General features: G+C 42.2%; 1 protein-coding gene across 2 annotated transcripts; it reads right to left on the reverse strand.

Moving 5' to 3' along the window:
- Positions 1-6,235: 6,235 nt before the first annotated feature.
- On the reverse strand, positions 6,236-12,360 carry LOC115204602 (high mobility group-T protein). 2 transcript variants are annotated; one of them, XM_029770267.1, is made up of 5 exons: positions 12,264-12,360; positions 8,608-8,762; positions 8,014-8,159; positions 7,535-7,709; positions 6,236-7,043 (listed from the first exon to the last, which is right to left on the reverse strand). In XM_029770267.1, the coding sequence occupies exons 2-5, from the start codon at positions 8,752-8,754 to the stop codon at positions 6,900-6,902; spliced, it is 612 nt and encodes a 203-aa protein (XP_029626127.1). In that variant the 5' UTR covers positions 8,755-8,762; positions 12,264-12,360; the 3' UTR covers positions 6,236-6,899. The 2 variants fall into 2 exon arrangements, with proteins under 2 accessions (XP_029626127.1, XP_029626126.1); XM_029770266.1 differs by lacking the exon at positions 12,264-12,360 and adding an exon at positions 8,911-9,328.
- Positions 12,361-13,378: the final 1,018 nt, after the last annotated feature.

The raw sequence follows: 13,378 nt of genomic DNA on the forward strand, positions 1-13,378 counted from the left end.
TCCTAACCTCCTGCCAAATGTATGACCATTTTAGAGACACATATTTCCCTCAGATTACACAGACCCACAGGGAATTCGAAAAACAAATCCTATTTTGATAAACTCCCACATCTTTGGGTGAAATACCACAGTGTGCCATCACAGCAGCAAGATATGTGACCTGTTGCCACAAAAGGGCAACCTGTAAAGAACAAACACCAGTGTAAATACAACCCATATTTATGTTTATTTATTTTCCCTTTTTTTACTTCAACTATTTGCACATCGTTACAACACTGTATATAGACCTAACATGACATTTGAAATGTCTTTATTATTTTGGAACTTTTGTGAGTGTAATGTTTACTGTATATCTTTTATTGTTTATTTCACTTGCTTAGGCCATGTAAACATATGTTTCCCATGCCAATAAATCATCTTAAATTGAAATTGAATTGATATGTTGTTCTCTGGGGTTCGACCCTTGAACAGTCATGCAGTGGCCTTATCTAGTTGTTTGAATGTTGATAGTGGATTAGGGTTACCTGTATGTCCTTGAAGGAAAGAAAAAAGCTGTGAAAGAAGAAGGTGTGATTTTATTCACATAAAATAAATGTTATCATTTGTCAGAATAATTTCCTGACCTCTATGTCCAACTGATCAGAAAAAAAACTCAAGGCCTGATTAGAAGTGATGTGTTCAATCAGTTTATTGTTATAACAATTTCACTACGACATTCCTGTGAACACTGACATGGGTTATAATTACAATTGGCATAATCGAAAACACATTAGGAACACGTTGATGTCAGGCCATTGTCCATTTCAACACTGGAAAGCTGTACAGTAGCCCTCCGCAGTGCTGTGGAGGTAGTTAGTTAGGAGCAAAGGAAACATTATTCTGAATCTGAAATCAAAAACACATTTGGAAATGTTGTGACACCGTGTGTTTTTGCAGCTGGCTATATAAGTCTGCTTTTTTTGGGGTCAAGACTCCATGGTTACGTCCCAAATGGCACCCTATTCCCTATATAGTGCCCTACTTTTGTCCAGATCCCTATGGGCCCTGGTCAAAAGTAGTGTACTTTAAAGGGAATAGGGTGCCATTTGGGAAGTGCACCATCCGAGCTGCCAGCACCAATCGCAGGAGGAAAAAAACACGCCTGTCCAAACCACGCCTGGCCAAACCACACCTGGCCATTCCACGCCTGGCCATTCCACACCTGGCCATTCCACACCTGGTCATTCCACGCCTGGCCAAACCACGCCTGGTCATTCCACGCCTGGCCAAACCACGCCTGGTCATTCCACGCCTGACAAACCACGCCTGGCCATTCCACGCCTGGCCATTCCACGCCTGGCCATTCCACACCTGGCCATTCCACACCTGGCCATTCCACGCCTGGCCAAACCACGCCTGGTCATTCCACGCCTGACAAACCACGCCTGGCCATTCCACGCCTGGCCATTCCACGCCTGGCCATTCCACGCCTGGCCATTCCACACCTGACAAACCACGCCTGGCCAAACTACACCTGGCCAAACCACGCCTGGCCATTCCACGCCTGACAAACCACGCCTGGCCATTCCACACCTGACAAATCACACCTGGCCAAACCACACCTGGCCATTCCACACCTGACAAATCACACCTGGCCAAACCACACCTGGCCATTCCACACCTGACAAACAACACCTGGCCATTCCACGCCTGGCCATTCCACACCTGACAAATCACACCTGGCCAAACCACACCTGGCCATTCCACACCTGACAAATCACACCTGGCCAAACCACACCTGGCCAAACCACGCCTGGCCATTCCACACCTGGCCAAACCACGCCTGGCCATTCCACACCTGGCCATTTCACACCTGGCCATTCCACGCCTGGCCATTCTAAGAAAAGACTTGAAATAGAAAGTTACACGCTATCAGAGCTGGTTTGTTTGTTCTGTTGTAAACCAATACAATAACTGCTCATATAACTAGTGTTATATTAACTTTTATTATTCCCACATATTTTAGCATCAATACCACAGAGAAAACCTTTATAATATCTTTGTCAATACTTCTGCAGTTCCAATAAATGTCCACTAGATGTCAATCCAGGCCCATGTATTGTGTGCAGTGTGAGTGAACAGCAGGAGGCTGGATTAGTGAGGCTTTGAAGCCCGCTGTCTGTCTGTTCTGTGGCGCTGTGTGCTGCCTGCCTGTCTGTTCTGTGGCGCTGTGTGCTGCCTACCTGTCTGTATGTGGCTGTGGACTGCTGCTTTCAGACCTAGTCTGTCTACTCTGCTCTACGCTAGCAGGATGATAGTCTCACAGAACAGCACAGTGAACCGCAACAGCTGAAAGGGAGTAGACCAGTAGTAGGCCACTACACAGAACCAGCACCACACACACTCACACCGCCCTATCTTCTACTACCATTAATATCACTATGAATCACAATGTATGCCTATCGTACTAGTGGTACCAGGAAATGACAGCGGTGGATGTAAACATTGTAAACACACAGCCATACTTCATTGTTGTTGTTCCATTGTTAATCTCCTCATGGACTGGCTGGGAGTGAACTCACTCTCAGCTGCTCGTCTACTACTGCTGTTGTTAACCCTCTAACTCCCACAACTCGTGGTAGAACAGGGATGGGCAACTGGCGTCCAGGTGGGCCACTCCCCTTATGAAGGCCCTTGGATCAACCCCCCCCCCATAAAAAAAAACATATGGTTTAAAGATAGGTACAAAATGGTGTCCTTTTTCAAATCCACAGTGAGTCATGATGATAACTGACAACTAACTGATGACAACTCTACAGTTAGCCTTGGCATTCCCATTGTAAATAATCACAGATTATTATTAACGACGCCATTATCTTGTTTCACTGTGTTTGTCAAAGCACATAATCCTTCTTATATAAACCGCTGCTGTTTTTCCCCATCCTGGATGGAAGTCAATGAGAGAGAGAGAGAGAGAGAGAGAGAGAGAGAGAGAGAGAGAGAGAGAGAGAGAGAGAGAGAGAGAGAGAGAGAGAGAGAGAGAGAGAGAAAGAGAGAGAGAGAGAGAGAAAGAGAGAGAGAGAGAGAGAGAGAGAGAGAGAGAGAGAGAAAGAGAGAGGGAAAGGCAGAGAGAGAAACAGAGAGGGAAAGAGAGAGAAAGAGAGATAGACATTGAGTGAGAGATAGAGAAAGGCAGAGAGAAACAGAGAGGGAAAGAGAGAGAAAGAGAGATAGACATTGAGAGTGAGAGATAGAGAAAGGCAGAGAGAAAGAGAGAAACAGAGAGAGGGAAAGAGAGAGAGAAAGAGAGATAGACATTGAGAGTGAGAGATAGAGAGAATGCCTCAGTATATCTAAATAAAGCAGGGAGAACAGGAGACAGTGGAGCATGGTGTTAACATGCCACGTTGTGTGGCTAAGACACACTAACATCCTCTCTGTATACTGTTAGCTATAGCCTAGCCACAGTAACTTCCTCCACCAGGGTTAAGGAGAGGATAGGATACAGCAACACACAGGCTCAGATGTTTACGCATACACACACACACACACACACACACACACACACACACACACACACACACACACACACACACACACAGCTATGATGAATCACTCCTCCTTAAAAGGGACAGCATTGTCATTAAAAGTACATTTTAATAGTCTGTGTGTACATCCCAAATGACACCCTGTTGGTTACTGGGTCACACCCTGTTGATTACTGGGTTACACCCTGTTGATTACTGGGTTACACCCTGTTGATTACTGGGTTACACCCTGTTGATTACTGGGTTACACCCTGTTGATTACTGGGTTACACCCTGTTGATTACTGGGTCACACCCTGTTGATTACTGGGTCACACCCTGTTGATTACTGGGTTACACCCTGTTGATTACTGGGTTACACCCTGTTGATTACTGGGTCACACCCTGTTGATTACTGGGTAACACCCTGTTGATTACTGCATTACACCCTGTTGATTACTGCATTACACCCTGTTGATTACTGGGTTACACCCTGTTGATTACTGGGTTACACCCTGTTGATTGCTGGGTTACACCCTGTTGATTACTGGGTTACACCCTGTTGATTACTGGGTTACACCCTGTTGATTACTGGGGTACACCCTGTTGATTACTGCATTACACCCTGTTGAATACTGGGTTACACCCTGTTGATTACTGCATTACACCCTGTTGATTACTGCATTACACCCTGTTGGTTACTGCATTACACCCTGTTGATTACTGCATTACACCCTGTTGATTACTGGGTTACACCCTGTCGGTTACTGCATTACACCCTGTTGATTACTGCATTACACCCTGTTGATTACTGCATTACATCCTGTTGGTTACTGCATTACACCCTGTTGATTACTGCATTACACCCTGTTGATTACTGCATTACACCCTGTTGATTACTGGGTTACACCCTGTTGATTACTGCATTACACCCTGTTGATTACTGCATTACACCCTGTTGATTACTGCATTACACCTTGTTGGTTACTGCATTACACCCTGTTGCTTACTGGGTTACACCCTGTTGATTACTGCATTACACCCTGTTGATTACTGGGTTACACCCTGTTGATTACTGGGTTACACCCTGTTGATTACTGCATTACACCCTGTTGATTACTGCATTACACCCTGTTGATTACTGGGTTACACCCTGTTGATTACTGCATTATACCCTGTTGATTACTGGGTTACACCCTGTTGATTACTGGGTTACACCCTGTTGATTACTGGGTTCCACCCTGTTGGTTACTGCATTACACCCTGTTGATTACTGGGTTACACCCTGTTGATTACTGCATTATACCCTGTTGATTACTGGGTTACACCCTGTTGATTACTGGGTTACACCCTGTTGGTTACTGCATTACACCCTGTTGATTACTGCATTATACCCTGTTGATTACTGGGTTACACCCTGTTGGTTACTGGGTTTGGAGCTTGTGCACGTGACATTAAAACTTGAAACCTGAAACTTAATCCCTATATATCTACACACAATAACATACGCACTATACACACACGTACACATGGATTTTGTGTTGTAGATATGTGGTAGTAGAGTAGGGGTCTGAGGGCACACACTTAAATGTGTTGTGAAATCTGTTATGAATGCATTGTCATTTTTTTTATTTAAATGGACCCTAGGAAGAGTAGCTGCTGCAGGGACTAATGAGGATCCATAATACATACAAATTCAAATACAGTGCACTATGGACCCTGGTCAAATACAGTGCACTATGGACGCTGGTCAAATACAGTGCACTATGGACCCTGGTCAAATACAGTGCACTATGGACCCTGGTCAAATACAATGCACTATGGACCCTGGTCAAATACAGTGCACTATGGACCCTGGTCAAATACAGTTCACTATGGGCCCTGGTCAAATACAGTTCACTATGGGCCCTGGTCAAAAACAGTGCACTATGGACCCTGGTCAAATACAGTGCACTATGGGCCCTGGTCAAAAACAGTGCACTATGGACCCTGGTCAAATACAGTGCAGTAAAAGGAAATAGGTCTGCTCTCTCGTTTTAGGTCAAACTAACTAGTCTACACCACAGCAACTAGACAGGGGCACTGCAGGCCTCCAAGACACAGGAGACATTACAGTCAAACATAATGTTTGTGTAAGCTTCTGTAAAGCACTACTCCCAAGCGTGCCTACGACACTCTTGAGCTATGATTACTCCCAGATTTGACACTCTTGTCGCGTTCACGTGCTAGACGGAACTAGGAAACTCTGAAATGTCCAACTTGCTAACTGGTTGCAGTTATACACGTGACGCATTCAACCACTTACCAAGTCGTAAATGTCAAGAGTTCCGACTAGCACGTGAACACGGCATCACAGCCATGATTATTCCCAGACAGGATAGCCCATAAGGACCATTCATGACTGAATGTATTATTGTCTGGCTGTCAATTAGACACTTGTGTTAACAAAGCAGTGAAGATGACTTTCCTCCTGGGAGGAACCCTGTGGATAATATAGTCAATACAGAATCAGTTGACCTTACATCAGACAGGTTCATTGATGAGTTATAGCTGCATTGGCTTGAGTTACTACTTCCATCCTTGCCCATTCTGTTCAAAAACAGTAAAAGTATGATATTGCAACAGCTTACTGACTAATGACTTGTATCTTATTAACCATGATAATCATCTAGTGGTGTTCCATCTACAGGAAAAAGTTTAATTAATAAAAAAAAAATATATATATATATATATATTAAAAAAAAAGTTTATTTATGTCAGAAGCAATTCAGAATCAACCAAAACAGATGTAATCCTTTCTTATTTTTTTGTAATTACAGTGGTATTCAAACAGCACAGTAAAATAACGTTGATAATACGGCATCTAAAATAAGAGAACAAATACACCGGTCATTGAAAACAGAAGAACTTCTAGGACCCCGCGTATAACTAGGTAGTGTGCTGCTGTGCACTGCTACATAGGGAAAATAGACCCACCGGTTTCCCAGCCAATTTTACAACCGCTTTAAAACTGTACCACGCAAGTCTGCGTACCAAATGGCACCCTTTCCCTATATAGTGCACTACTTTTGACCAGTCTCATTGTGAACTAAATAGGGAATAGGGTTTCATTTGGGAAGCATCCAGGGATAAGTGGTATAAATAGTACCTACCACTGGAAAAGAAGAACACCAGACAAACACAAATGACACTGTTGTAGAAAAGGAGAAAAAAAAACTGTACAGCTTAAAAACGATTCTTATACACAGCGGTTACTTGTTTGTTTTTTTTGGTACAGGTTTTTTGTGTCTTTTTACATTTTTTAAATGTTTTGTTTTCAGTAAGTGTTGTGTACAAGGGGAGTTAAATGCTTTATAAACAAGACATTGTAAGTGCTATACGTAACAACGGTAATCTACTCGTCATCCTCATCATCGTCATCGTCATCATCGTCATCCTCATCATCGTCGTCGTCATCGTCGTCGTCCTTGGCGGGTGCGGCGGCCTTCGCTGGCATGCTGACCGGCACCTTACCCTTGTTGCGGTACGCAGTGATGTCCTGAGAACAAGGAAGTGGAGGAGAGATTTTAAATTTTTTTAACTGTTGCTCTGAATGACACGTGGTTAGTGTTTCAGAAGACTGGGGTGTAATCATTATTCCAAACAGTTGCAAAATGTTCAATTTTAGAACGAAAACTAGTATTTCTGTAGGACAGGATCAGCATACGGAGGGACTTACCTGAATCTGGCCAATAGAAACGCTAGTTTACGTTGCAAAACAATTACACCCCTGGTGTTAGTAATAGATCTTTTGACTACTAACATTAAGGTATTTCTAATCAAACTGTAGAATTTACTGTTGGTCACTTGGGGCCGAACCCCATGATGAAATCCACAAGTCTAACTTGAATTGTCACACTATTGACATGAACTACGAGAAAGTCCAAATTAGACACAGCCCTCAGAATACACCAGTCACCTCAGTCTGACTGCACTGTGTTACAGGTCCTCCAACTTGATGAAGGAACAAAAAAAGGGTTGTTTGTTTACCTTCTCGTACTTCTCCTTCAGCTTGGCAGCCTTCTTCTCATAGGGCACCTTGTCCTCTGCTGTTAGGTTGTTCCACTTCTCTCCCAGCTTCTTGGCCACATCACCGATAGACAGGCCTGGGGTCTCCCCCTTCACCTGGGGTCTGAAGTCAGCGCAGAAGATGAAGAACGCAGACCTGGAGGATGGGAGAGAGACGGCGGTAGGGGAGAGACGGTGGAAGAAAGGAAAGAGAATTCTTACTAATGTTGTTTGGATATCATGAATTGATTGTTGTTGCCAAAACATGGGATACCCTGATTTTAATTGTAGTGTTAAATGGGTGCATTAAATGCAGTAGTTGGTTTATTCAAATGTAATCCAATCAAATCACTTTTATTGTTCATTATAGTAATTGTTTCATTAATTTACTTTAGACATGCTCCTCTGAGACATGAGTCATGGGGGGAGATGACTGTCTTTTTCTGTCAGGCAGTACTCACGATGGTCTCTTGGGGGCGTTGGGGTCCTTGAACCTCTTCTTCTTCTCTCCCTTGGGAGGAATGTAGCTCCTCATCTCCCTCTCATATCGCACCTTGTCCAGTTTGGCCAGATCCTCAAACTTCCCCTTCTCCTTGGCGGACATGGTCTGAGAGAAGAACAACAACATGAAGAAGGTATTTAAGTACATGTAGAAAACACTGGTGGTAAGATGCCAATAGTGACGCATGTGTTTTGTGTCAGGTAGTGGCAACACAGAGTGGTAGAGGAAGACAACGTTTACAAGAGAATGATACACAAGGGGTGGCAAATAAGTATGGAACAACTTAGCTGTGACACCATTCATTTGAAACTAAGTTGTACCAAAGACAACTATCAAGGGATTGATAGTGGTACAGGACAGTTTCAACTAAAAGGGCTCCCAAAATGGCACTATATTCCCTATTTAGTGCACTACTTTTGGCACCCTATTCCCTATTTAGTGCACTACTTTTAATCGGGGGGCCCGTGGGGTGCTGGTCAAAAGCAGTGTACTAAATTGTGAATAATTCAAAAGGGTGCCAGTCAATCACAGCTGAGATGTGTTCCATACTTACCTTCCATCTCTCAGAGCACTTCTTGGAGAACTCGGAGAAGTTGACAGAAGCTTCCGGGTGTTTCTTCTTGTGCTCCTCCCGACAGGTCTGGACAAAGTAGGCATAGGAGGACATCTTGCCCCTCGGCTTCCTTGGATCTTTCCCCATCTCAATATCTAAAAAGGAGATGTTTTAGAAATCAGCAAAACAGCAAAGAAAAAGTTAACAACGTTAACTATTATGAACATTGTAGGTCATTTTATTCAGTATTTTTTGACAGAAAAACTATTTACTGCCATATTTTTTATTTTTTTAAAGTGTCACCTAAATGCTTTTCTGCAAACTCTGCACGTGATTGGAGATCGCTGTTTGTTTTCTGTAATGTTCTCCTTCTTTCCGATCGGCCATAGCGGCTACAGTTGGCGAATGATCGAGCTATAGTTGATTCGTGGACATTTTCTCCCATCTCAGCCATGGAACTCTGCAGCTCTTTCAATGAGGCAGTTGGCCTCATGGTGAGTTCTAGGGCTAGAATCCTTTTCGCCCAGCTGCTTATTTTGGAAGGTCGTCCTGATCTGGGCAGAGTCTCGGTGGTTCCATACACCTTCCACTTCTTAATGATTGACCTGACTGTACCCAATGGGATACTCAATGTATGGGAAATTTTCTTATAACCTTCCCCTAATCTGTGCCGATCTACAACTTTATCCCTGAACTCTTCTGAAAGCTCTTTGCGCCTCATGGTTTAAATTGACTACCTGACTGAGGGCCCTCACAGACCAAGGTGTATATGACACGCAGGTGGAAGCCCTTTCTCAACTTATTACAAATATTTGTTGTAACCGAGTTAACTAGATTTGCTTTGACAAAGGGGTTGAAGACATTAAATAATATAGTATTGGTTATTGATTTTGATTATTCATTGTCTAATCATTTGGATCCCCCTACAAGCCTGCCCTAAAGACGGTTTCCTTCCCTCACTCTTGGCATCAGAACTGTAAACGCAGCCTTCTGCGAATAAACACGTCTGGTTCGTTCGTTCTGTCTGCTTGACAATACGTTTGTGGAAAACAAACCCTTTCTAGAGGAGTGTTTGTAACAGGGACTGTGCCCTTTGCCGAAAACGCATCCGTTATTTTTACTGGTCAATTCATGAGAAATGTAAATTTTTAATACAATTTAAGAAAACTATTTTCATGCATTTTGTTGGCTTAAATTAGTCACATTTGCTATTTTTATTTTATGCAGAATGCTTGTCATTCGATGATTTGAGTTTTAGCTACAGAACGTAACAGAAGTTCTCAGTCTAGATAAAAATGCGTGCAACATTGGATTCTCTTCTGCATATGTATGCAAATATTTGAAATGTTTCACGCACTAAAGCGGAAAGAAAATGAGAAATACATATCGCCACTTTTCTGATGAATTCGTGTATAATGTTAAAATGATAGTGCATTTAAGTCTACAGAAATATATTCCTTAGAAAAACAAACTCCGAAAAAAAACGAGAAAAATACCCTAAAACACAAAATAACGTTAAAAGATGCTTCCCTTTCACTCTAAACTCGATTTGGCAACATTTGAAAAAAAATCCTAAAATTTGGAAAAAATCCCTAATATTCCTATTATATATTACTGGTAGCTATACAGTACATCTGTGTTGTAACAAAGCAATGCCTTTCTATCTGCCGAGTGAAGTAGTAATGGCGCATAGGCTTCTCGTTGAGGAAAAGGAGGTCAACAACGACGGCAATATTTCTTCTTCCATTTTGTAAGAATGCCTTCTTCGTGAAAGAAAGTCGCCCTGAAATGTCTCCACCCGCATTCCCGGTCGCTTTATTAATCGACAAACATGTTGACAAAGCCCGCCAGCATGACAATACTTTTCCCCGGTAGATTCCTATTGCATTAGCCGCCGTTTATAGCAATACACTGGGTCTGTGCTATGCCTATGTGCGGGCTGTGTTGAGTTAGTTTCCTATTAGCTCGGAATGGCCGCTTGTCTTCATCCACTAACATGGAGAATATGGCTCCTTCTCTTTGTGTCAATGCACAGCCATTACACGGTTTACACTAGATACCACAGCCACAAAATCTAAATTGTCAATCGTAAAAATGAATGAAAACAAAAAATGTACTTTTTGGTCTTAATGGAAGGTCAGGGTTAAGCATAAGGTTATCAGTGTGGTTATGGTTAGTTTTAAGATCATATTTTAAGAAGATAAATTCTAGAAATAGGCGGGGTTTAGGACTTTTTGGCTATGGTAACTAGTTACGACCCCATTACACAGATAGAACAATGAACCAGATGTTTCACCGGATGTACAAATCCAGCAGGCAATTCCACTCGCCACCAAATATGGTGATGAGAGGAAGCCTAGTGGCCGGCAGTGGGAGACGATTGAGTGAGATAGGTTTTGTCCAACATTCTGCACATTTTCTAATCAATGAAACATTTGATCTCAATAAAGTCTTCTGTTCCCATTACTAGAATATGTAAATAACAGATTGTACTATGTTTTATAGACTTTACCTTTGGTTAATGTTTCATAAAATTGCGTTGTTTAGAAAGACTTCATGGGCGAATGGAGTTATTGCACACGCGCACTTCAGAGTAGGCGTTTCTCTAACGGAAATATGCAAATAAATGCTACAATGTGCCAATAAGATCTTGCTAACTTGTGCTTTGTTCTGCCCACCTCCTTGCTTGTTCTGCCCACTATGATTCATTTGCTCCCATTGGAAACGACAGGCGGTGGTCTATCTTGGGTTAGTTAAATCTTTGGTCATTACATTGCACAGTAGAGGGCAGCGCAACCGCGGGTACCCACCTTATTTCAATCTGTGATTTCAACCCTTTAATATCGACGACAAAATACAAAAATACTGTCGTTGAAACAAGGACAGATGGGACTTTAATTTCCAATCGTTAGATTGTACAGTTTTATGCGTGTTTGGTGAAAAATCACGGTTTGAAAAAGTTGAAGTGAACTGCGCTTGTATGGCTGTCTGCATTTTTTCCTATGCGAGTACAGTCAGCCATTACAGTAAAGCGCAGATTCCTGAGGTAATTTTTTCACTCTTTTATGAGGCGATTGGTGAAAAATAACTATTAACAGCTTTTTGCCCCACAATGTTTTCCATATTTTTATTTTCGATTTCCCCACGATTTCATCTTCGCATGAGAGGCATCACAGCTTCGCAACACTGCAATGGCTAGCAATGGGCTGGAGCTCATACCATAAACCGTGTCTTCCACCATGAACCATGTTTGTGCGCTAATGTTACATAGCCAGCTGTCCGTTGGACATTACTGATTTTTAATTCGATAAATAAACCACATTTTATCATAACAATGCAACACTTACCTGACATGAATTAATAAAATAATTTGCATTCAAGGAAATCGACGTTTGTATTGAAATTCCACTGATTAATTTTGCTTTCTCCTTTTTTCAACGAGCGGCTAATGTGTGCTTACTGTACAGTAAGTAACGTTAGCTGGCTAATTTCTTTTTCTTTTTTTTTAACCTTCGCTTCGAATGAAAAAATCACAAAATTGTTTCCAACCTAAACATTCAAACACGGTCAATACATTTCTGAGGTATTTCTGCATTTTCTTATCACTTTCATCCTTAACCGACACTTAACATTTTTTTTTCGTGCCTGATACTTACCAAAGCGGCTGCCGCTGTATCTCAATGCACTGCAATGGCTGTATGTGGAATACCAGCGATACGCAGTGTCTTCAGTCTTAGCTTCTGTAACATTACTGTCGATGGTGCTCGCCCCCCATTGGCCACCGCCGAGTGTATCGCACGTCTGATTGGATAGAACTTTTTCATTGCCCTAATATCAGACGATGCGTCATTGGCTATTTTTTTGTGAAACGTCACCGGAGTTTTAAGTGGCGCGGTGATACGAAACATGTTGCCAGTGCTGAGCTTGGGGCGCGCAGCTTGCCAGATAGTGTAGTAGTGTGTTTGCTATGGTATTGAGTTATGTGTTTTGAACACAGTGTAGCGAATGAATGGGGCAACGTGGAGCGGTCTAGTGAGCTACAAGAGAGGTAAAGTGAACGCGATTACAGGCGTTTCCCCCGATCATCAATCACAATCATTGACTATTCACACCACCCAATGTTAACTTTATTAGCAAATTAGGACTTTGTTCATTAAAGATTAGGATGGTGGGTTTTCAGCGACCTCTTCGTAGGATGATATGTAATGTAGAAGGAGTTTTAGATAATTTGGCATTTGTTTTTGACCCAATCAATAGGCTCTTGGCTAGACACAAGATACACTGCTATCAATGCAGGTGTATCAATAACTGTCTAATTATTTAGCCTAATTAAGCCACCGTCGCTCTGCTTTTCGATACGAGACGACGTTTACTGTGTTGATAGTGATTGTTTAAGATAAATACAAGATTATTTATTCACATAGGTTAATCTAATGCACATGGGGTATATTGTTATCAGTGGGAGCACCACAAACATAACAACCTGTTTCATGTGCGCTCTTCTGGCTATATGGAGCGGTGAGACGCGCAATAGGCTACATGATGGTGATGATGATGATGGTGGTGGTGATGATGATGGTGGTGATGATGGGGATGATGGTAGTGATGATGATGATGCTTATGATAACGATGGTCTTGATGGTGGTGGTGGTGATGATGACTCGAACCGTTACTTTGTACCGTTATTTTTCTGCTATTGTAAATATACGTTTTGTTACAATGTAGCTAAAGGCTAAACCTTTTGAATACATTTATTAGGATACAAGCAAGA

Source organism: Salmo trutta, chromosome 12 (assembly GCF_901001165.1).
Source record: "Salmo trutta chromosome 12, fSalTru1.1, whole genome shotgun sequence".
In the NCBI taxonomy this organism is placed as follows: domain Eukaryota; kingdom Metazoa; phylum Chordata; class Actinopteri; order Salmoniformes; family Salmonidae; genus Salmo; species Salmo trutta.